We start from the raw sequence: 24,308 nt of genomic DNA, 5'->3' as shown, positions 1-24,308 counted from the left end.
AAAGCAGGCATCACGACCTTTGAGCATATGCATCAATCAAGCACACCTGTAATGGATAAGAAACCTAATTTGCGCATATGATCAAGTACACGTACATATATTGTGATGGGATTGGGCAAATAAGGTGACACAAGTAATAATGATAGTGGGCACCTTGACTTGAGATCAAATGTTAAATTCTACGCATAGAGCTAGCTACAAATTACAAACAATCACCTAAGTTATATAGCTAGCTAGGGCTGCTGTTTTAGTGCCACACTTACATCCCTCGTGCCTTATTTAGGATGATTATACACGGCCTAACAATTTTTGCCCAATGAATGCAACTTGGTGCGGTTTTCTTTTTTTAATACAAGCAATATTAGGTAGAAAGTGTCGCATTCAACTCATTCTTTTATTTGTTGAAAATTTATATTAAACAGTACTTAGAGCTTCCAGATTACCCACATTTTGTGCTCAATTTTGCTCTGCTTGCAAGATATGCACACAAAACTACGGTGGATGAGAGATCTTTTGAAGAGTGATACTGTTAAGTTGTTTAAATTTCTCTGTCTGAGCTGCCTTTGCCGAATGCTAGCAACATTCTCTCTAATCATCTCCTTTTTTGCTTGACATGTATCATTCTCCTTACACTTAAAAACAATGTCATTAATATATTATACAAGCTAACTTTTACTTTCCAAGTTTACCTTTATTAAATGTATTCAATCTATCCAAAACTTCACAACTTTCTTACCATCTTATTAAAAAAAATTTTAACATAAATTATTTTTTTAAAGAAAATATATGCTTTAAAGAGGAAATGTATGGTTTTTTTAAATTAAAAAAATTTTAACACAAAGGGTTTAGATAGAAAAAAAAAAAAGAAAAAGAAGTCCTTTGTGTTTTAAAAAAAAAGGGGCATTTCCTCTTTTTTGAAAAAAATTAGACATTTTCTTGAAAAAAATAATTGACATTAAAATAAAATTAAAAAAATGGTAAGCAAGTTGTGAAATTTTTTTGAATACATTTAATAAGGATAAAATTGAAAAACAAAAGTTATCGTTTATAATATATTAATGATATTATTTTAAATGTAAAGAGAATAACACATATAAAATAAAAAAGAGGGAAAATTACCATTTCTCTTGGCGAAATCATATCAGATCTTGACAACCACTATGTTTGTCAAAGTTGTCAACAGGAGGAGCCGAGCAATTAAAACTGGAGGGCCGACCACTTATTTTATTTGACTTTCAGACTCCATACAAACATGTCTCTCAAGTCTCAACTCCCGAAAGGAAAAGACAAGAAAGAGAAAGAAAAAAGTCGTTTGTTTTGCATCCCCCAGGCTTATGGCTAGCTAGCTAATCTATTGATTAGGACTACAAAAGGCAACCATCCTTGCTTAATTAATTCCATTTCTACAAAGTCAAGATTTCATGTCCACTGCCATGAAATAACAACACGCATGAGTTATGACTTGTATGATAACTTGTTCTCCGTCGGAGAACTTGAAATTGCATCTTTTTCAAAAAAACAGAGTTGAACAGAAGCAGTCATTTACTTCTGCTTCTGCGTGCTGCATCCATCTGTCACAGAACAGTCTCACAGATGTGAGTGCCTTATTTAATGTAAACGTGCCAAAGATTCAACGTTATCCTTTTTGTTTTCTGTTCTGTGCTTCTTATTTTTCATCCTTTTATTTTGCTCCCTCCAGAAAGCCAATGCCCATTTTCACTTTGTCCATGGTTTTGCATGGTGTTCTAAATCCAAACGTCAACTGGGTTTCAATGCCATTATTTACAGGGCTTCCAGATGGGCCTTGCCCCAACACAAATGAAAGCAGTTTCATGTAATTGCAGCCCAAGAAGCAGTTGCTAGAGAGAGAGAGAGAGAGAGAGAGAGAGAGAGATAGGCAGCATAGCAGAGCAGAGCCTTTGTTATAAGTTATAGAGCAGATGAGTCCCAGCTAGCATCAACAGCCCTGATGATCTTGTCATGTAGGTTGGCTCCAGCGCTAGCAATTACACCTCGATCAAGACCTTCTAAGTATATGCCTTTTGAAAAGTCCAGTGGACGCCCTCCAGCATCTGTAACTACACCACCAGCCTCTTGTATGATAACTACACCAGCTGCATGATCCCAAATCTTCTCCTTGTAGCCAGCCCTTGCAAACTTCATAAAAATCTCGGCATCCCCACGAGCTATAGCCGCGTACTTCACCATGCTGTATACTCGCAATGGCTGCTTCCTGCAAGTAGCCAAAACATGATAATATGATCTCTCTTACAGTAAAATTTGTGCATCTAATTTACCACATGACTTCTAGGCTTCAACTTTAACTTAACAACGGCTTTGAATCTATATCGAAATAGCTAATATGGCTCAAGTCCTATGAGATTCCAAACGAGATCAGTAGAATGTAACATATATGGAAAACAGAATGGAACTCAAAAGATATGGTACCTGAGCCCGACACTGTGAGCTAGCCCTGCTGTGAAGGAATGACTTGAATTTGCCTTCTCAACCGGTTCACAGAAGGTTGCCAATGATGGATTATCAATGGAGGACACTCGGACAGGTCTTGCAGAGTTTGGCCATACTAAGTTCTTATTTACATGGAGCAGTGGTTGCATCCAAGCCTCCCCACTACCTCTTCTAGCATAAATCACACAACCCTTGTCCCATGATTCTGATGTTGACGGGGTCAACTTAGATATAATTCTATGATACCGGTGATGATAGTTGAGCCATTCCTTCCTCATTGGGTAATTGGGACAGCCAAGAACTCCAAGCACAGCTTCTCCATCCTCTATTAATGCCAGAGCTATAGCATATTGATCACCTCGCACAAAACCCAATGTGCCATCAACAGGGTCGAGTGCCCAAAATCTCCCAGCAGGCCCTCCAATGGAGTTGCATCGACTGATGGCTTCAAGAACCTCTGTTGTCCCAAGAGCCATTTTCGGACCTTCAAGTCCATAGCGAGGCGCTTCAGCTAGGCATTCATTTACTGTTTTGACCACAGTTTCTAATACTCCACCTGCCTTAGCCTTGGAAAGATTTTGAATATCTTCTTCAGCAACAATGGACACATTACTGCTCCCAAAAGACTCTGACAGGATGCAGCTCACAGTTGCTTGGACACTCCAATCTGTTTGCATGGTACATTTCAAGAAAATTAGTCAATCCAATTCCAAATTGCATAACAAAAGAGCAGAGAGGATATCTATTAAACTAGATTCATAGCTTTATTCATTAAAAATTGACTAGACTCCAATAACATGAGGTCACTTGGTCGCACGCTACAGCTTTTCACTCAGTTTTTTGTATCAAGTTTCTTATGTCATATATTGGAATCCATTCGAAAAATAAGCAAGTTTAAAACTCCAGTATAAAACAGGGTGCTATGTTGTAAGCTACCGCTAGAGAAATGCTCAGAACTATAAACTGGTATAGTTCTTAAGATGATGGTACCAAATATTCCAGCTTTTTCTGGAACCCATCTTTTGACTGCTGAAAGCTAAACTACTCCAAATTGTAGAGATGCCTAACGTAAAAAGAAAATTAGGTAATGCTTTCCTCAATCAGAAAGCTACGTGGGAGAAGACGAACACCGATTACTAGGAGTCTCAGACAGGACAGTAGAAAGATTGTTTCTGAAGGTAGTGTAGAAAGAAAGACATAGAGCTGCTGGAATAGACTGCGAGGTAAGGGCTTAAAGTGCCACTATGCTTGGTCCAAAATGTAAATGTGCCTCTCTAGAGATTCCACACTCTAAAAGGCGGAATCAATTCAAGGAATAACATAACACAGGGACTTAAGATATCATGACCTTTGCAGATTCTGAGATGAGTTTTGTGCGTTCGGTTCAGCATTTTATCATACATTCTGCAACTTAACGGGTGAAGGTGTCATAATAAAATATTAAAGAAAAAAAATACTAGAACAAATGCTTGATGCACAAAGGAGGCATCTTTCAAGCACTCTAGGAGACTAGGACTAGCAGCATCATTATAATTTATCAACATGCTCTAAAGTTGCCACTAGGAAACCACCAAACAGCAGCACAAGTTGATAAAAATGTTTTCTATAATACAATTTCAAAAGCACTTTGAACTAAAGGGAAAGTTAATATTATGCCCACAGTTCCATAATTTCCAGAAGAACCAAACTTAAGAATTCAAAGTGAATACGTCATAGGTCAATTGAATAAGAATTTATTTCTTCAAGCCTATCTTTTAGGAAACCCGGAAAGTATAGTGTACAATTACATTCCTTCCAATAATTCAACGACTGAGCAGAAGTTTTCTTCCATTTAATAATATAATAAATGCCCAAGAAAGGAAACCAAATGAAGAAACATATTCATAATCAAAAGGAAGCAAAACAGAGTCTCCAAACAATTTAAAGCAACACAAAACCTTTGTGCCTACACCATACAAATCTGAATCAAACAACCAAATAAAATAACCAAAACCAACCAATATTTTTGATGACCCAATTCAGGAAAAAAAAAAAAAACAACAACAACAACAACAAAAGGGTTACCAAGCAAGGAACAAGAAAGAGTTGGAGATTGAATGACCTGCAACAGTGACAGGGGAATTGTCATCTTTGGATTGAACCCCATCGCTGGTCTTAGAAATCAAACTGTTTTGAACTCTCTGGCAGAGAGAGCATGCCAATTGCACGGTTCTGACAGCCACATCCAATTCTTGAGAGTAGTTCACAGGTTCTGGGGATGAAAAGCTGAGTTTTTTCTGGTCTTCCATGACAGGGAAGGACTGGGTTTGGTTGAAGCTGGATAGGCAGCAGCCAATGTGGCCTCTTGACATGGCGTTGTGGTGGGTTTTGTTGCCTCGTAAGGAGATAAAGAAGCTTCCTACGTGGTTGGGTATGAAGTTGTTGTGCTTGTCATTCCATTTTCCAAGTCCCAAATTATGCGAGACTTTTATAGCCATACTTGAAGAATGTAAAGGCATATCATCAAATCAATGAATGAAAGAGAAAGAAAGAAAGAAGGAAAAAAATCTGGCTTTGTGTGTGTTATTGAGTGAGTGTGTGAGTGTGGATTTCCTACGATTTGGAGTATGTGGGTTTTGGTGACGTTGGAAGGCTGGCCTAAAAGGGTAAAAAAAACAAGAGAAAGTGATGGCTTATGCTTCTGGGATCATAATCGGAGAAGGAAGTCACTTTAAATACAAACTTTTATTTTAATTATATCTCATTTTATCTTCATTTATTTTCCCTTTTGGGTTTTTTTTTCTTTATAAAGTTTTTGCTCATGGTTTGAAAAAAACAAAACAACCATTTTAATGGCTATAAATGAGTTATTTTAAATATAGCCGAGTATGTATTAATTTCATATTAGCAATAAAAACTTGCTTATTGATTTAGATTCAATAACAAAATTTGTTAATATTATCAAGGATTGTTGATAATATGTATTTTTTTGTCACATTTAGTATATATTTGTTTTATATTTTATTGAAAATTAGTCGATCAAACTATGAACTAACGTGGTTTATATGATTTAATGTTGCATTTTTAGTTATAGAACGATTATAGAAACAGTAAGTACAAAAAAGAATCATTAAATTTTAAACTAATAACTTTAGTTAGTCCATTCGTTGAAAAATTCATAATTCTACATAATAATATGAAATTAACACCAAAATAAAAAGGGCACAAACAAATAGAAGCAGAATATGGTCACCATGAACTCATGAAGACGTATGCGGCAGGTTGAGAAGTGTTAATAGAAGCAGAATATGGTCACCATGAACTCATGAAGACGTATGCGGCAGGTTGAGAAGTGTTAATATTAGCACTGGTTATGACGAGTGGAATCTGATAAGATTGATCATTACATGTTTGATTAGATGACATTAATTTAAGCGGCTGGATTCTCTTTTTCATTTTCAGTCTGTTTTTGGCAGGCAAGTGGAAGTTGTGATACCAAAGAAAGAAAGACTTGATGTTTATCTTACGGGGAGATGCCCCCATAATCATGGATTTCATGATTTCTTTCATCTAGTTTTGGAAACGTGTGCCCTAATTGATATTCTTTTTTAATGAAAGAAGATGATTAGATTGATCATGAACTTGATTGGTTTATACACACACACTAACCCTAAACAAAACTATCTCATGCAATAAAAAGGCCAAGTGTGCCACTTTCTTTGAAAATTTTGAAAGCACTAGGCATTAGATGCCAAAATTGAATCCACAATGGGCTAGCCTCGTAATCAGCGGCAGCAAAACACGTCATTATCAAGTTAATCAGGTTTTTCATTGTTAAGTTATGTCGACTGGCAAAAGATCCACTAGTGTAGTGGTTTTGAGTATTTATTCCCTCAGGTAAGGTCCTGGATTAGAGTCTTAGTATCCGTGTTATGTGTGTGAGTTTAATATGCTATCGCCCATTTCAATAGAAAATGTCATCAAAAAAAATAAAAATAAAAGAAGTTATGTTGACTGATTTGCTTTGGATTCTTTTCGGTTCAAGTTTGAACTCAACACAACAACAGCTTTCAATTCAACTCAACTTACTTCAGCGTTTCAATAGCATGACGTAGTTTCCCATTTTATTTTTAACTTGTAGATACAAGATCTTATCTCATCCGCATGTCATTATCATAAACATATACATCCTATCTTTCTTGTTCAATGTTGAATTTAAATCTACAAGCAATAACTTAACGGTTCATGTTCATATTTGAATTTTTTCACCCTTTAACTTAACCGGTCGTTTCATGTCAACCCGTTAATTTTACATATCGTGCCAAATCCGATACGAAGAAGACAAAAAAAACGACCTGTAAACTTTGCCTGGTCAAAAGACAAGTTAAGGAAATTTATTTATCTGGGCTTTCAGGTGTGGTAGACGCCTTCATGTGTAGAGCCCTGTCAGCCCAATATTGCACTTAAAATATGGGCTTAAGCTCATACTGGAATTGCAATATAGCTATTGTTTGGGCCTAGTCTACCCATGCTTTATAAAAATCCAAGCCCAACCTGTCGGGGTTTACCAACGATTTAAACGACCAGAAGAATCGTTTGGCATAATTGTGTGGAGTAGAAAGCCATTCAAACCTTCCACCAAAAAAGAAAAAAAGAAAAAAAAAAAAGAAAGCCATTCAAACTATGTGCTGCAAAATTTGTTAGAGGCGCCGTTCAATAATTTATATCATTTTATATTTTTAATTTCTTCTATTTTTATGTGGAAAGCGAAAAATATATAGGAGAAATGAATTTTAAAAAAAATGAGTGGAATGAGGAAGGATATAGAAATCAAGGAGAATTCATAAAAACTTGAAAAGGAAAACCATTTCAAATAGGTTTCAGTTTTTACATTGTATACTGTTTTATTTCATTTCCTAACTCTCTTCTCCTCTTTCTTTTGTTCTTTTTCCTATATATTTCTCTTCTATCTTTAATTAACTAAAACATGAAAATCGAAAACTAAAAACGATACAATTACTAAAAAGCCCTTCATGAACGACACACAACCAATGTATTCATAAATTAAGAGATCACTCAGGTGGATGGATGTTGCAATCAATCCATTTCACATCATGAAAATTGAGTTGGGTTTCCTTTATCTCTTCTCCCATCTTATCTTAGAAAAAAAGGTGAAAGCTAAAGCTCCTCTAGTGTTTGAACTAGAAATTTAAATTGGAAGGAACTTGAAATCCATTGCCCAATAATGTATTTCAAGTAGCAAAGATTATGATTTCAATTTGTCCTCGCGTGAGACTCTGAGTTGTTAACCATCACTTACGATAATATCATCGACTTATTATAGTTCATGCTTTGTGTGAGAACTTAAAAGAGATTGTCTCTCAAAATAATTTATTAGTTAATCATGCGATTGATTGATTGATTGAGTGTATTTGTATTTGATTGAGATAACCCATTATAATCACCACCTAATTAATTTTTCATTGAAAGAAAAGGACAAGAAAGCATACAGTTGGACATGATGTTTGTCGTTGTGGTGGAATGCTGACTCCTTTCACTAACACAAACTAATAAACACATGTGATCAATATGCAGCAGCAGCCAGCCACCACACCACTATTATCTATTATATTATATATCATGTGATTCTTACCCTTTAATTTTGTGGACCCCATGCACTTTGATTATTATTACTTCACTTGCATTATTGTATGTTTATTATAATATATAATAAACACCGAAATGACTGGATTGCCCATGCACAACTTTGCAATATATTGAAGTGCAGGATGGCTAATATGGTCATTATAATGAGGAAGAAGCCGAGTGGTACTGGTATATAAGAAAGCTGTTGGCTCTGGAAGAAGAGCACTCAGCAAAACCAAGTTGTATTGTATCTCTACAACTTCACAAGACAAAGAAGAAGAGAGAGAGATGGAGGGTGCCACAGCTACTGCCGGGAGAGCAATGATGAACGGAGGAGATTTGTCCAGGAGATTATCTGGCCGTCCGATTCCAAAGAGGGGTCAGGTGAAGATGGGAATTGTGGTGGGATTAGCCAATTCTGTGGCTTCCATCTTTGGTCCTCACCGCCGCCGTCAATCAATGCACAGCCAGTCAAGGAACAACTCCTAGAGTTACTAAGACTTATTCGATTGTTATTTGTTCATCATGTAATGGATTTTAATGTTTGTACATTGTAGAATTTGCTTCAAATATATATTGAAATGAGAATTTGTTCAATCATTTCATTTTATATTGATACAATATTATTTATTTATTTGTATTGTTCAAAAATTTGGCTGGTATTAAATCTTAAACCCCTAGAAAAAGAAGCCTGGAATTTGAGACTAAAATTGGAACACAACATAAAGGACCCATTAGTGTAGTGATTTGAATTTCTCAAGTAAGGTCTTAAATTTGAGTCCTAACATCTGTATAGTGTATTTAATAGCCCCTATCAATAGAAAAAATTCTTCAAAAATTGGAACACCACAAGCAAAAATCGCTTCAAAGAATATAATTTGAATAGCTATAGCCTAGTCAAATAGTGTATAATTCCACCTCTTTGGTCTTGAATCTTGATTATGATATGTAAGTGCCTACGTAACTACATAAGTAGAACATTACCACGAGAAACATAAACATGGGATCTGATTCGATCAGTACAGTGTTAATGCTGAATTGAACATTACCACAAGGATTTAAGCGTTTTACATGAGAATTATTGTGATCAATGATTTAGATTCACATTATAACAAAACATAGCATTCATGCTCATCTTTATATTTTCATATCTGGATCTGGCGATATATTTGTGCACTAAGATATAATATAAAACAAAAAACAAAAAAAACCAATCAACCTTATTATAAAACTAAAAGAAAAACCACCAATCAACTCCAATATAATAATCCCACTGCCTATATCGAATCTATGCCTAAGTAAACACAATCTGACGTAACTAAACACATGTTTGTAGAGATTCTGGGGGGCGTACATGAACCAAGTCCTTTTCACTATAAGATCCAGTGTATGGTACTAATTAGGTTTATTACAACATCTCCTTCCTAGTCCTATCGTTTTCGAAACAAATTTAGTGCTAAGAATGAGTATATGACTAAATATCTCAATAAATAATAGGTTCAATTTTCAGCCTTAATCTTGTCGATCATCCAAATTATTAGAACGAATCTGTTCCTTTTAAACACAATCTGTCATAATTAAAATATATTTGTGTCCGTTGTCTAGTAGTGAGTTTAGGTTAGATGAAATACATTGTATACTGTTCTATTTCATTTCCTTCCTCCTTTTCTTCCTCACTCTCTTTTCCTCTCTTCTTTGTTCTTTCTCCCACATATTTCTCTTCTATCTTTAATTAACTAAAACATGAAAATTGAAAAACTAAAAACGATACAATTACTAAAAAGCCCTTCATGAACGATACAACCAATGTATTCATAAATTAAGAGATCACTCAGGTGGATGGATGTTGCAATCAATCCATTTCACATCATGAAAATTGAGTTGGGTTTCCTTTTTCTTTTCTCCTATCTTATCTTAGAAAAAAGGTGAAAGCTAAAGCTCCTCTAGTGCTTGAACTTGAAATCCATTGCATAGTAATGTATTTCAAGTAACAGAGATTATGATTTCAATTTGTCCAAGTGTGAGACTCTGAATACTAGCATCTTATGATAATACCATCGACTTATTATAGTTCATGTTTTGTGTGAGAAGAACTTACAAGAGATTATCTCTCAAAATAATTTATTAGTTAATCATGTGATTGATTGATTGAGTGTATTTGTATTTGATAGAAAATAACCCATTATAATCACCACCTAATTAATTTTTCATTGAAAAAAAGGACAAGAAAGCATACAGTTGGACATGATGTTCGTGTTTGTGGTGGAATGCTGACTCCTTTCACCAACACAAACTAATAAACACATGTGATCAATATGCTGCAGCGGCCGGCCACCACACTATATTATATATCATATGATTCTTACCCTTTAATTTTGTGGACCCCATGCACTTTGATTATTACTTTTTTTTTTTTTTTTTTTTTCGGGTCAGGAAGATCAAACTCTTCATTAAACTTTGATTATTACTTCACTTGCATTATTGTATGTTTACTATAATATATAATATACACCGAAATGACTGCATTGCCCATGTACAACTTTGCAATATATTGAGGCGCAGCATGGCTAATATGGTCATTATAATGGGGAAGAAGCCGAGTGGTACTGGTATATAAGAAAGCTGTTGGCTTTCGAAGAAGAGCACTCAGCAAAACCAAGTTGTATTGTATCTCTGTAACTTCACAAGACAAAGAAGAAGAGATAAAGAGAGATGGAGGGTGCCACGGCTACTGCCGGGAGAGCAATGATGAACGGTGGAGATTTGTCCAGGAGATTATCTGGCCGTCCGATTCCGAAGAGGGGTCAGGTGAAGATGGGAATTGTGGTGGGATTAGCCAATTCTGTGGCTTCCATCTTTGGTCCTCACCGCCGTCCATCAATGCACGCCCAGTCAAGGAACAACTCCTAGAGTTACTAAGACTTAGACGAAACTCAGAGAGTGATTAGGCATGAAGTTCTGAGCATGTAATGGATTTTAATGTTTGTACATTGTAGAATTTGCTTCAAATATATATTGAAATGAGAATTTGTTCAATCATTTCATTTGATATTGATACAATATTATTTATTTATTTGGTACCCAGATAGGTATATTGTTCAAAAATTTGGCTGGTATTAAATCTTAAACCCCTACAAAAAGAAGCCGGGAATTTGAGACTAAAATTGGAACACAACATAAATGACCCACTAATGTAGTGGTTTAGATCAATTGTTCCCTCAAAAAAGGTTTTAGATTTAAATCCTAACATCTGTATAGTGTATTTAATAGCCCCTATCAATAGAAAAAGTTCTTCAAAAATTGGAACACCACAAGCAACAATCGCTTCATAGAATATAATTTGAATAGCTATAGCCCAGTCAAATAGTGTATAATTCCACCTCTTTGGCCTTGAATCTTGATTATGATATGTAAGTGCCTACGTACCTACATAAGTAGAACATTACCACAAGTGAAATAAACATGGGATCTGATTCGATCAGTACATTGGTAATGCTGAATTGAACATTACCACAAGGATTTAAGCGCTTTGCATGAGAATTATTGTGATTAATGATTTAGATTCACATTCTAACGAAATGTAACATTCATGCTCATTTTCATATTTTCATATCTGAATCTGGCGATATATTTGTGCACTGAGATATGATATAAAAAAATATAAAAAAAACCAATCAACCTTATTATAAAACTAAAAGAAAAACAACCATCAATCAACTCCAATATAATAATCCCGCTGCCTATATCGAATCTATGCCTAAGTAAACACAATCTGACGTAACTAAACACATGTTTGTAGAGATTCTGGGGGCGTACATGAACCAAGTCCTTTTCACTATAAGATCCAGTGTATGGTACTAATTAGGGTTATTACAACATCTCCTTCCTAGTCCTATCGTTTTCGAAACAAAGTTTCAAATAAAGATCTTCCTAATCAAACATGTTTGATTTTGTGCACCTTAAACTAATAATTAAAGATAAGCCATGCATGAGGAGACCCGCAACTAAACAGTCACTTGGGTCCTCATAGAAAAGAGAATGACTTTTAATTTCTCAATGGGAACAAAATGGCCATGTGATTTTTGTGGACCATAATATTATATAGTTGAATCAAAAAGCAAGAATTCATACCTTGGTCCTAGTTTGCAGCTTTACCTTTGATTAACTTAAACCATACTTTAAGTGCTAATTATCATGTTGCAATAAAACAAAACAAAGAAGAAGTTGTCGTGTTCATATTTACTAGTTTCTTTTGTTGGCCAGAACTCAACAGCTGGCAAGGTCAAAGTATTTTTGTAATCCCACAGATTAATTCCTTTAATTGTTCAGCGTATCAGGTTTTGACTGGAGATTAGCTTAAGCAGGAGAAACACTCGTGTGAAACACTATTTTGCTATTTTTAATCAATCACAGTATATCACACGTGATAATTTGTGATTACCCAAAGATAGCAAACCTTTTGCAAGAAAGAATTTTGTACAAATGAAAAAGATTTGCATAAAGGGGAGGGGACTGTACTTGTTCCATTTAAAATCAAACACAAACACTGACAATACAAAATACTGCAAATGAAGAAGGGTTCCCTCTATAATTGCAGACAGTCATTAGAATAAATAATAGGTTCAATTTTCAGCCTTAATCTTGTCGATAATCCAAATTATTAGAACGAATCTGTTCCTTTTAAACACAATCTGTCATAATTAAAATATATTTGTGTCCACTGTCTAGTAGTGAGTTTAGGTTAGATGAAATACAATGAACCAAGGTCCTCCTTCCCACTATCAGATTCAGTGAATGAAAATAACATAATCCATATTTAAATTAGCAGTTGAACAAAAAAATGAAAAAGGCTTGGCGTTAGGTTGCATGGGAGCGGGCCCACTTCTTTGGCTCTTGATAAAAGGAAGAGCTACAGACAAAAAGGTGCCGTGGGTGTGGGGGAATCTGCTTTTTCAGTCAATACTTCGATGATGGGAATCAAATGGCCACGTGAGTTTTATGCAAACGTTTCTTAATCTTTTACTAGTAGTGAGGTGATGGTGTGAAATTGAATAAATTATATATATAAAGAAAAGAAAAGAAATTCAAGTTGTGATTCTTGTTGTGAAAATGAAATGCGACTGACTTTTCAAGGTCAAGTCGTCCAGAAGATAAGCTATTTGGGTTATGAATTCAAGGGAGCTTTAAGCTTTTTTAATGGAAAACCGATGCAAGAAACCACTGAAGGTGAAGTATGAACGCGAACGCGAACGCGACCGCGACCGCTTCGGAGGTCAAAATTGTCTTTCATCAAACTCCTACAGTCAAATTCTACCAGCAAACATTATCATATCATATGATTATGCAGCATCTATATCTAGTCTACCAACCCAAAAATATATTAAATTAAAAAATAAAAAAAAGAGCCTTCTTTGCCAGTGCCTATATAAACCACACTAGGAGGAAAACCCAAATCACGAAACATACTCACAGCTCAAAAGTTTCAAGCTTTCAAGATTCCATAGCCATTTCTTCTGTCTTGCTTTGAGAAAGACTGACCCTTTTGATCCCATAAGATAATCAGAAGCAAACAAGAGATGGAGGGTGCAAGGTGTGCTATGATCAACGGTGGGAATTTCTCTCAGAGCTTTAATTCCGGCCGTCTGATCCCAAAAAGGGGCCAGGTCAAGGTGGCTATTGTTGGGGTTCTGCTCCACTCTTTCTCTTCCATATTCTCTGTCAGTAGCCGCCGCCGTGGTGGTGATGCTCATCACTTCTCTTAGCTGCTGATGATGTTCTGAATCCAGTTTTCGGTGAAATTAAAGATTTTGATGAGTGAGAGGAAGGGAAGGGTACAAATTTTAAGCTCTTGTCTTGGTTTTTTTTGTTTTTTGTTTGCAACACAGGCTGTACAAATTTTGTAGTTTAAAGATTATAACCAGTGGAATATGCTTTGTTTTTACTCTTGGGTTCATTTTCTTAATTCTGTCTATCGCCAATTGCTGTTTTGCTTCTTGAGCGTGTGTCTGGAATTTCAGCCTATACTTTGAATATCAAAGACAATGGTTTCAGAGCAGACTCCAGTTAGCAAAGATCATCTTTAAATTGAACCAAAATTTGAACCCAACTCAACAAATTGAGAGAAACGCAGAGACTAAATCCAGCTCAAGGTCTTAAGCCTCTTTAACATATGTAACCATAAATAATATGGCAAATGACAGTGTTGTGTTGTACAAATGATATCAACCTATTCTTGAGTTGTCTCTGCCAAAGACAATCGTGGTAGCCCAGTTTACTGCAACATAAAACCTGTTCCTCCAGCTGACGACTCGCGTCAGATAAGCGGAACGCCAAATGAACCAGCTCAAGAATCCGGCAAGCGATATGCCTTTTGCATCCTGCCAAAAACATGCTCAAGAGATTAAGGCAAATGCTTTGATTGTAAATCACATTTGCCTTTATGATAAAAAGATTGAAAAGCGCCTACCTTCGACTGGCGTAAATCAACCAGTGCCTTGTAGCGTCCAACTGTTGCCATGCTTCCAAGGTGCTTGTACACAAAAGGCTCTCCTAGAGGGATGTCTTTTAAGCTCAAGGCCTTGCCTGCATTCTGTGCCCCAATCTTGTTAAACAACTGGACCAGATATTTTCCCTCCCTTTCTGCCACCTATTTGAAACATCGTCAAATGCGTTAGTTTAAGAAACAAGAGAATGCATGATATATGACAGGCTTGACAGCAATGTATAGTTTCTAGGGAACAAAAACCTGAGCTAAAGCTGGAAGAACTGGCCTCCCTGTCTGCTCAAGAAAACCAGCGCAATCTCCAAGTGCAAACACATCTTCCACGGAAGGAACCCGCAACCACCCGTCGACACCAATCCTGTATTACTCCAAAGAGCTGATTTTAGGTTCTTAATACATTGAACAGAAGGAAGAAATCAACCAAAGAAATGCGAGTGCATTTACCTTCCGCCTGCGGACTTGGGAAGATCAAGTGATTTCACAAACTCTGAAGGACCAACGCCTGTAGACCAGACCAAAAGGCCATATGGAACATCAGTGCCATCGTTGAGAACTATCTTCTCGGGATGCACTTCTTTCACAACACCTCTCATAAGGCGAACACCACACTGATGCAAAAGTTCACATTTCAAATTAATCTTGAACTGACAAGAAATAGCCTCCAGAATGTTAGAAGGCAAATCAACTTACCTTGGTTAAGTGATTTGTTGCATATCGCCTTAACCCAACATCGAAGGATGACAAAATCTCATTTGCCTGTTAAAAATAATACAGAAAAAAACAATCATTGGTTTCATAGTTCATCTCCACAGAAATCCAATGCATAAATATAGAAGACAATTACAAATGAGTACCTCAATGAGAGTGACTTTGATGTAATCCTTAACATGAGTATACCGTTCACGGACATCTTTCATGATAAAATCACTCAGCTCGCCACTGAACTCTACCCCTGTAGGGCCACCTCCAATAACAACACAATGTAGGAGGCGTTTCCTTTCTTCCTCCGGTATGCCTGCAAATTAAAATGCATAAGATGTTTGAGAGAGGAATTCCAATTCCTGGCAATTGTCTTGCACTCATCCTTCAGAGAGCAAAACATAGTTTTCAAATATCTATAATCCTCTGAGAGACATATAACAGTCACCTGGATGTTCAGAGAGCATCAGGTTCAAGAGAAGCTTCTTCCTAATCTCTTGGGCATGATTCACTTCACGGAGAAAAAATGCATGTTCCTTCACACCCTTGATACCAAATGTCAGGGGCTCAGCTCCAGCAGCTATGACGAGCTTGTCATAGGCAACTTTGAATCTGTAAGGTTCATGAGGCAAGCCACCCTTGCTAATCGTCTCACAGTACACCTAATACAAAAGAAGAAGACTAACTCTTCTGTTGCTTTGACTTCAAAATGGTACGTTATTGCAGTACCCTACCAATATCATCTTAATGAATTTAGGTAGGAACTGATCTTGCATCACATGCTATGGCATTGCATATATTACCCTTAAACGAAAATAGTTGATAAAATTTATGTTGAACAGAAAAAGAAGGAAAAGAAATTGTTAGAGAGGATTTAGTTACCTCATGTTTGTCTGTGTCAACACCAACGCAGGAAGCCATATAAAAGAAAGAATTGGGATCTGTAGCCAATGCAGATTGTATATGAGTAACAGGTTCAGCGACTGAACGGAATTCCAGGGTACCAACGCAAGTTGAAGCAAGCAAAGGAGTGAAGACCATGTGATTCCTTGGTGATATGCAAACAACATCATAGATCTTGGTGTCTAGTCCCTTAAGGAATCGACAGGCCGCCCAGCCAGTACCAAGGACAACCACTCTTGGCTTTTCACCTGGCTTGGTTGCTTCTAGTCCCGGATATTTGGGATCGTTGTACTCAGAATCAGACTCCTCAACAATCCTTTCTGCAGAAGGAAATTGATAAGTTGGGGTTGACCTTATTCCCCTGCTCCAAAAACTATTGTGATTCACTTTTGAAATGCTGGAGAGGTACAAAAAGTTTCTATTTCTAGTGTCAGTTTCGAGTGAAGGTAAGGAACAATATTTGCGTGTGGATGCTCCCTCACACAACATATCCTTCTCACTCGTGCGGGTGGATGCTCCTGATGGCGACCTTCTGAAGCCATTTCTAGCAGTCCTAGCAATCCTTTCTAATGCCATGCTGGGATCGAGTACCAGTCCCTGAAGCAAGACACAAAGTACCCTTTGAACCCTCTAAAGAGAACCAAATTGGTGCTTGATCAACCTGTTGAAATTGAACCAAGGAAGGTGGAGGAAGTGAGTTATGAAACTTGCTACCACTGTAGGAGAAACATTTAAAGACATAAATTTTTATAGGCAGCTGAATTGACCACTCCAAACAGGTGGAGAGGTGATGACAACAGGTAGGACAATTAGAGCTACACTCCAATCAAAGCAGGTAAGATTATTGACACATGACAACGATAGTGTCCAAGATACTAGTTGACTAGAAAACAAAAAACAGCTTAGCTTGCTACTCAGCTGATGGCAGAAACAAAGAGAAAGCTCTTGTAAATTTAGGAGCAAAAAAAAAAAGAAGAAAAAAACATAAAGAACAGCAGCTTATTACTTATGCATTGCCTGCACAAATTAACATTTAATACGTAACTGGCATATCCAACGCAGATAACTCTTCCATGTTAAAAGAAAAAGAATTCATGACCGCTCAATTCTGCCAAATATTTCTTTATCGACAATCCCAACCTCCAGATTCATGAACTTTTTCGATTGAGTAATTAAGGTAAACATACTGGATGGCAGCAAGCAACAAAGCTACTCGTAAACAGAACAACTCTGTTTTATATGCAAAGATCAGCATGAAAAGGCACCAAAAATTAGACCCAAAAGGCGAAAAATAAAAACTTTCAACTTCAAAAATCAAACTCAAATGTAGTACTAACTCATCGACATTTTAATAAGCAGATCCTATATAAAAAAAAACAAAGAAACGAAAAAAAAAAGGGTTTATATATTAGAAAAAAAGAACAAAACTACAGCCAAGAGGATTGAGAAACACAGCAAATACGAAATCTTTGAAAGCAGTGATCTTTATGAAACATAAGGTTGAAGAACATTACTGTATTGGAGCGATGAATCAGTGAAATTTTTTTGCTTTAGAACACAGAGGCCGTGCGTATGTGGTATATGATCCAAGATTGTTGGAGCAGCCTCTTAGGACAAAAGCGAAAGGGTTTCCATGTCTGTTGTTAATGAATTATCACAAAATCTAAATGGCGATCTATAAAATAAATATGAGAAGCGAACAAATGGAGGCCAGAGGGAGTTGGAAAGGCGCCGACTTGGGGCGCAAGGAAGTTTGGTTGAGATTTCAGAGGTACATATTATAAAATAGTAAACATCAAAAGACTGGAAAAATAAATAAAGGGTCTCAATGTTGGTTCGAGGAAGGAGGCAGATACACAAAAATAGAGAGACAGGGGAAGAGGAAAGAGTGCTACTGTGTGTAGTTTGGCATTTCGTACGACAAACTTGTTTTGGTGTCGTTTTGTTTGGTCAAGGTTTTGGACTAATGGAAGGTCCTCCTTCAGTTGGTCGCTCTCCCATGAACCATCAGATCCTATAAACCCTAAACCCTAGCACTTAGTCAGTGGTAAAGACAAGAGACACGGTCAGACAAAGTTCGAGGTTGGCGTGTGAATTGTCTTGTCTTCCACGATATCGGGGTTGTCCTTTGATTGTTTCTTTCCTCTTTTCTTTTTTGTGGTGTCAAATGGCTGGCAATGGCAAGGCCCAAAACCATTACTTTTGTGGGTCAAAATTTGGGCCTATGAATATGAGCTTAATTTTGTTTTTGTTTTTATTTATTTCTCAATTAAAGAAGAACTATATACTAAAAAACCTGGCTGTCAAAGTTTGAGAACATTATTGTTATTTCATTAAAAAGTGGAGCAAACTTACAAGGGTTGGAAAAAAAATGTTATCTTTTTTATTAGGGATCCGTAACACTACGTTACTATGTCAACACGCCAAGTGATATTACAGTTGCAAAATAATTTTTACACATAATTTATAAATTAGGAATGAAGTGAAATAGCAATTTTCTAAAGCACAATTTGGTGTAACTTGTAGACTACTAGTTGATGATGGCATTGGCTTGTATTGTACAGTTAGGTTAGGTGGGTGAACGTGATGCTTCATCACCAACTTGTGTTTCTTGAGAAGAGAAGACGAGATTGAGGATGGCAGCTAAGCGGACTCCACCTTGAGCAATCCTCTTCTCCACAACAGGTAGCCGAGGAAGGAAGTAATCATCTAAAATATTCAATCACATAATTAATTAATTAACAAGGAAATTGGATCAAAATTCCAAAATCATGCTTGTTCTTGCTGTTGGGTCTTTTACTTTGGAATTTTCAATATTCTGCCAATTTCGTGTTGAAATTTGGAAGTGACAGTAAAATGTGTTTGCCAAGTATATATACCTGTTAGAGTATCACCCTTCTCGACATCCTTGTAACCCCACTTGCAAGCTATGTTTATACTCTCTGTAGCATACCTACGTACGTAACAAGGTATTCAATACTAATATCGACAACGAAAATATCAAAGGTATGTATGCATCGTACGTATGTACACGTGTGTGTCCGTGTGTGTATGAGAGAGAGAGAGAGAGAGAGAGAGAGCTTACTTGTTTACACATGAAGGGTGATCATCACAATGTTGCCATGATGTAACATCATCAGACCAGATTCCCTGTTTGCGTAGTATACATAATGAATTAATATATAATTCAGCTTAAGTTATTTAATAATTCATCCATATTTCGCCAAGCATCCCTCAATCTCATATAGTCAAGTTAATAAACATTGGTCCTTACATCTGTGATGTTTCCCTGTATGTCTTGTAAGAGGAGTTCCATGTCCTTGTCATAATAGTCCTTCAGGGCTTGCAGTAGAATCTCCCTATCCCATACCTGGGGAAACAAGAAATTTATTTTCTTAATTTTTAAACAAAACGAAAAGGTTAACACAACATACATTGTTTATTGACTGGTAATAGTCCAATCCGACATAAGTCATTAAAAAAAGAAGTATTTTCTCTTCCTGTCAAACTATGTTGCTTGGCTTCTCAAACCCTTTTTGTTTCTCTGGCAACCGTGTCTGTCTATTTAAAAGGTCTATGTAGCTACAAGTAAAAGGGCTTACATGGTGGAGATTTGATTTGTGTCTGAACCAACGCAAGTCTATTGTGTTTCCTCCCTCATCTGTCGTGAATCCAACGTGCATTGGCTGCCAAAATATACATAAGAAGATGATCAGAATATAAAAACTAAAAAAGAAATCCTTAATAAGTTCAATCCAAAGAGAGCTATAGAAGAATGTCAAATGTTGGAATTGGCCACATACCTGATGGATATCTCCCATGAAGTGTGACAAGAAAAGCAAGGCCTCAGTCATATTATCTGCAAAGAGTCCAAGGCAAACAAACCATGGTGGTGGTGTTGTTTGTTGTGCAATGCAAGAAATTAGCCATTGACAAAACCTAAAGCAATGGAATCAATCTGCACATATAATAAAATCAGGGTTCCTTACATCGACGATCAGAGGTTCCTTCTGTGTAGTGTGAAAGCTGAGAGGTGAAATTTTGGATGGCACCAGCAACACACATGTTCTTCAAGCCATGTGTATCATGACAGTCCCCTATTATCCCAAATTAAAGTTAACATGGCACAATTAATAATGTTGCAATTCTGCTAATTGATTAAAAAGTACTAAACAGGCAGGGTATATAAAGCTTACTTGAGTAGTCAAAGTTGCAAGCATTATCAGGTGTGTCAATGAAGTGAAGTGGGCTAGTCCACCGGTATCTGTACCAATGCCTGATTTGGTCTGGCCATACGCAGAGAGCAGACAAGTCGCCATCGACGTCGTGAGGTAGTAAATTTCTAACGGCTTCTGCTGCTTCAGGCTCTAGAAGTGCCTGCAGTTTAACAATAATTAGTCAATGATCTTTATAAGGATTGAGATCCTATCGAAACTCAAAAATCTAGGACATGCAAAGGACGGTATAGGTCCGAAGTTGAATTTTCATTAAGGTTTCAATTCATTCAAAAACCCATCTGACTTGGATTGGATGATCAAATCAAACCCAAAAAATAAAAATTAAAAAATTGAAGAGTAAAAAAATGTTGAGACGTGTAAACTACTTGGAGTGATTGCATTACATTTTTCTAATGGACATGATTTTAAACTAGATGGAATTTTGGGCAATTCATTTCAATAGTTCCACAATCATGATGTTGCTCAAACAGAACAGGCCTACTTCCCACTTCCCAGAGTGATGGAATTTGGGTTTACCTGTGCAATCCGGCATGTCATAATATGACCCTCTTTGCTCCATCCTTGAGCTCTTGGAACTATAACACAAACGAACGCTCGCAACAAAACAAACCCATGAAGGGAAAATCCCCCAAAGCATCTATACCTGTCCATCTTAATTTCTATCTGCTGAGAAAAAAAACCAACTAATTTTTTCCTCAATATGATGACACAATACTGAAAATTTATAGGCCCAACAGAGGGACTTGGTTGCTTATATTTACAAGTCATTCAAGTTATTCAATGAGTACAAGTTTGGTATTCCAACTATTTTAATTACCCCAAACCAAACGTCAATCTTTGATTGATTCTTTAACACAAGCCAGATGGGATGAGGTGTTGGGCATATTCTGGCATATTAGAGGCACCATCAACATATTAGGAATACATTAAGACTTCACTAATTTGATACATGAGGGAGGTCTTGCGTATGGGGAACTTGACGCTTTTAAGCAACAATGGTGGCCCCACTATAGGTGATCTTCCGAAGATGCATCCCTATCCTCTATCCTGTATCCTCTATCTTCATGCTTCAGCAATTTTTGCTTCAGAAGAGAAAACGCGATTGAGGGTAGCAGCCAGGCGGACCCCACTTTGAGCTATCCTCTTCTCCACAACAGGTAGCCGAGAAAGGAAGTAATCATCTAAACAAGAAGATAAAACAAAAAACTATATGAGAATATACTAGCATCAAAACAAAATGTTCCAAGTCCATGTGATGTGATGAAGTTAGAGATAGAAAAAAAATCAGAAATGTGATTATATGAATATTTCTAGGACATGCAATTATGCAGGTAGGTTGTCATTGCTGCAATAGTCAGCTAGAGGGAACCAATACAAATGCAAATAGCCTGGCGGGATATCGTTTTCATTTTAAGAAAATGATTCTTAAGTTAGACCTAGATATCAAACATTTTCACACCTTTAATTCCGTTACGTTGTCTATTGGTATATATGAAAGAGAAAACGAAAACCTTAAATGGAATAACAAATCCTTGCATACCTGTCAGTGTGCTTCCTGGTGTGGCATTTCTGTAAGCATATTTGCATGCCAAACTAATGCTTTCAGAAGCATATCTGCATGACCAAAAACAAGTTAAATCATATATACACGAGGTATTAAGCATTGGAGGAACTAAAACGAACGTGTACATACTCATTTGGACATACAGTCTGATTATTTGCACAAATCTGCCATTCTGATATATCATTGGACCAGCCATCCTGCAAATAAATAGAAAAGCAAATGAGTATCGCATTGCTGCACAGGGATGTGTACTCTTGTGAGGACAAAAGCAGACAAAAATCTTATAACAAACTCAAACAACAATAAAATATGAACTTCATACCGTAATATTACTTTCAATGGCCTTTATCATGATTGCAAGATCTTTACTATAGAATGTCTTTACAGCAGATTCAATGATCATATTATCCCAGACCTAGAACAACACCATTTTTACAGAGTCAAAAGCTTGAACACAAACAACAAATATGCCATCTTTTCCCATTCCAAAACCTCTCACATCTGACTGTTGCTTTGCACAATCATTCTTGTCAAAAAAAGAAAAAAAAGAAAAAGAAAAAGAAAAGCCAGAAAAACAGAGAAGGGGATGGACGTGGGAAATAAAGGGGAGGTAATAATATAATCATTCATTTACGTCCACAACGATGGGGCTTACTATGGAATTAAGACATACATGGTGGAGATTTGTCTTTCTGCGATACCATCGGACTATTATTGTGTTCCCGCCTGCATCTCCAGTGAAGCCAACATGTAGGGGCTGTCAACACCAAACATGAATTTCTTAAAGAAAATGAAAGTGATAATTTCTCTTTCAAAATATGCACAAATCTAATATAGTCTAAACCATTCAGACAGTGTCTTTCATTAATTTACACCACTTCATCCGGAAAATTTGAGATGCCACTGCATGGTTTACTCTTTTTCTAAGGCGGTTAAAGTTACCAGTGTGAAAAGAAAACCTGATGGACATCCCCAATAAAATGAGCCAAGAACATAAGTGCTTCAGTTAAGTTGTCTGTCATAAAAAAAATGAGGGAAATTGATATTTAGGAATAGTTATATGTTAGAATGGGCAAGCCTCAACATCCAATAAATATGGGTGCTTACACTTTGATTCTGAGATGGAGTCATGATAAGCTGAAAAGAGTTGCATTGTATAGTTGTAAATTGCTCCGGTCACACATCTATCTTTATGTCCAGCAGGGTCATGACAGTCTCCTATCAGACAAGGGCAATAACATTATCGTTCATCTTGAGAATTAAGTCAAAGAAAGAAGCTATGCAAAACAGACTATGAATTAAACTGAGCAGTTGCAGATCATGAACAGATGCAGGATCCAGCAGGCACAAGCTGCTGAAATAAAAGTATCAGACCTAATACTATCAAGATAGCACCACTAAATCACTGAAAAACTAGCTGCTCACTGCAATATTTGTAGTTACACAAAAAATCTGGTGTGTCAACATAATGTAAAGCACTACTCCACCGTAAATGGTATCGAATCTCATCAGGCCAGGAACAAACTTCAGCAAGATCACCCGCGGCAGACGCTGGAAGCAATTCTTTTACTGCAGCCAGAGCATCTTTACTCAGAAAGCCCTGTATCAAACAAATGTTGAAGATTCAGAACCCACCTCACCACCATCGTCAAAATTACAATATAAGCACAAAAATGAGGTGACATGGACAAAACCCCATCCTTTATCTTCATCAGCACTTCAAACACATTTTTGAACCAAAATGAAGCTAAAATGATAAGTTGCATATAAATTATGAAACTAGTTTGACGATGCGCTCTCCCAATTTTCATATCCATCATATCAATCCACTGTTTTCTCTACTAGAGCCCATTTTTTATCGACTAATTAATTTTATAGATAAAATATTTACAAATACCAGCAAGCTTGCATCACTTCTAGTTATGCATTTTCATGTTGGGTTGGTAAGAATAAAATCTAATTCCGGATGACTAAATATGCCGACTCACCTCTGCTATCTTGCAAATTGCGAAGTGGCCTTCTTTGCCCCAACCCAGAATTCCTGGCACCAATAGCAGAGACCCAAGCACCCTCCAAGTCCACCATAGTCCAGGCCCAGCCATTACTGTCAATAACACTGCTAAACACTCCCAGCAGAAATTAAGCCAGAAAGCACTCAAATTTCCCCCAGGAAATCAGTAACCCAATTTTTGGCAGCTGAGAAAATGTAAGACCAAAACCCAACAAGTCATTCGGGTTTGAATCGGAACTAAAAGGCTGGTGGGTCCTTCCTCAGAAACCAAACAAAGAGGAAAGAACCTAAAACACA

The 24,308-nt window shown here is 36.7% G+C and overlaps 4 protein-coding genes across 6 annotated transcripts; all 4 read right to left on the bottom strand.

The window, feature by feature from the left end:
* Nucleotides 1-1,458: 1,458 nt before the first annotated feature.
* On the bottom strand, nucleotides 1,459-21,228 carry LOC117624901 (endonuclease 1). 2 transcript variants are annotated; one of them, XM_034356413.1, is made up of 9 exons: nucleotides 20,953-21,228; nucleotides 20,395-20,575; nucleotides 20,188-20,295; nucleotides 20,002-20,057; nucleotides 19,801-19,884; nucleotides 19,473-19,568; nucleotides 19,284-19,348; nucleotides 19,078-19,151; nucleotides 18,508-18,907 (listed from the first exon to the last, which is right to left on the bottom strand). In XM_034356413.1, exons 1-9 carry the CDS (start codon nucleotides 21,202-21,204, stop codon nucleotides 18,768-18,770), a joined length of 1,056 nt encoding a protein of 351 aa, XP_034212304.1. In that variant the 5' UTR covers nucleotides 21,205-21,228; the 3' UTR covers nucleotides 18,508-18,767. The 2 variants fall into 2 exon arrangements, with proteins under 2 accessions (XP_034212305.1, XP_034212304.1); XM_034356414.1 differs by lacking the exons at nucleotides 18,508-18,907; nucleotides 19,078-19,151 and adding an exon at nucleotides 1,459-1,894 and having other exon boundaries at nucleotides 19,252-19,348.
* On the bottom strand, nucleotides 1,628-5,146 carry LOC117624900 (PAP-specific phosphatase HAL2-like). The gene is made up of 3 exons (XM_034356412.1): nucleotides 4,571-5,146; nucleotides 2,449-3,136; nucleotides 1,628-2,233 (listed from the first exon to the last, which is right to left on the bottom strand). Exons 1-3 carry the CDS (start codon nucleotides 4,965-4,967, stop codon nucleotides 1,930-1,932), a joined length of 1,389 nt encoding a protein of 462 aa, XP_034212303.1. The 5' UTR covers nucleotides 4,968-5,146; the 3' UTR covers nucleotides 1,628-1,929.
* On the bottom strand, nucleotides 13,961-18,257 carry LOC117624899 (internal alternative NAD(P)H-ubiquinone oxidoreductase A1, mitochondrial-like). Its single transcript, XM_034356411.1, has 9 exons — nucleotides 17,713-18,257; nucleotides 16,178-16,859; nucleotides 15,744-15,957; nucleotides 15,451-15,611; nucleotides 15,287-15,352; nucleotides 15,041-15,204; nucleotides 14,840-14,954; nucleotides 14,561-14,740; nucleotides 13,961-14,471 (listed from the first exon to the last, which is right to left on the bottom strand). The coding sequence occupies exons 2-9, from the start codon at nucleotides 16,772-16,774 to the stop codon at nucleotides 14,316-14,318; spliced, it is 1,653 nt and encodes a 550-aa protein (XP_034212302.1). The 5' UTR covers nucleotides 16,775-16,859; nucleotides 17,713-18,257; the 3' UTR covers nucleotides 13,961-14,315.
* Nucleotides 18,559-24,269, bottom strand: LOC117624904 (endonuclease 4-like). 2 transcript variants are annotated; one of them, XM_034356416.1, is made up of 17 exons: nucleotides 23,989-24,269; nucleotides 23,426-23,600; nucleotides 23,108-23,218; nucleotides 22,960-23,015; nucleotides 22,674-22,757; nucleotides 22,323-22,415; nucleotides 22,130-22,197; nucleotides 21,977-22,050; nucleotides 20,953-21,617; nucleotides 20,395-20,575; nucleotides 20,188-20,295; nucleotides 20,002-20,057; nucleotides 19,801-19,884; nucleotides 19,473-19,568; nucleotides 19,284-19,348; nucleotides 19,078-19,151; nucleotides 18,559-18,907 (listed from the first exon to the last, which is right to left on the bottom strand). In XM_034356416.1, exons 1-9 carry the CDS (start codon nucleotides 24,100-24,102, stop codon nucleotides 21,499-21,501), a joined length of 894 nt encoding a protein of 297 aa, XP_034212307.1. In that variant the 5' UTR covers nucleotides 24,103-24,269; the 3' UTR covers nucleotides 18,559-18,907; nucleotides 19,078-19,151; nucleotides 19,284-19,348; nucleotides 19,473-19,568; nucleotides 19,801-19,884; nucleotides 20,002-20,057; nucleotides 20,188-20,295; nucleotides 20,395-20,575; nucleotides 20,953-21,498. The 2 variants fall into 2 exon arrangements, with proteins under 2 accessions (XP_034212307.1, XP_034212308.1); XM_034356417.1 differs by lacking the exons at nucleotides 18,559-18,907; nucleotides 19,078-19,151; nucleotides 19,284-19,348; ... (3 more) ...; nucleotides 20,188-20,295; nucleotides 20,395-20,575 and having other exon boundaries at nucleotides 21,501-21,617; nucleotides 22,144-22,197; nucleotides 22,656-22,757.
* Nucleotides 24,270-24,308: the final 39 nt, after the last annotated feature.

This window comes from Prunus dulcis, chromosome 4, assembly GCF_902201215.1.
Source record: "Prunus dulcis chromosome 4, ALMONDv2, whole genome shotgun sequence".
NCBI classification, from domain to species: Eukaryota; Viridiplantae; Streptophyta; class Magnoliopsida; order Rosales; family Rosaceae; genus Prunus; species Prunus dulcis.
This window is presented reverse-complemented; position numbering and strand designations above follow the sequence as displayed.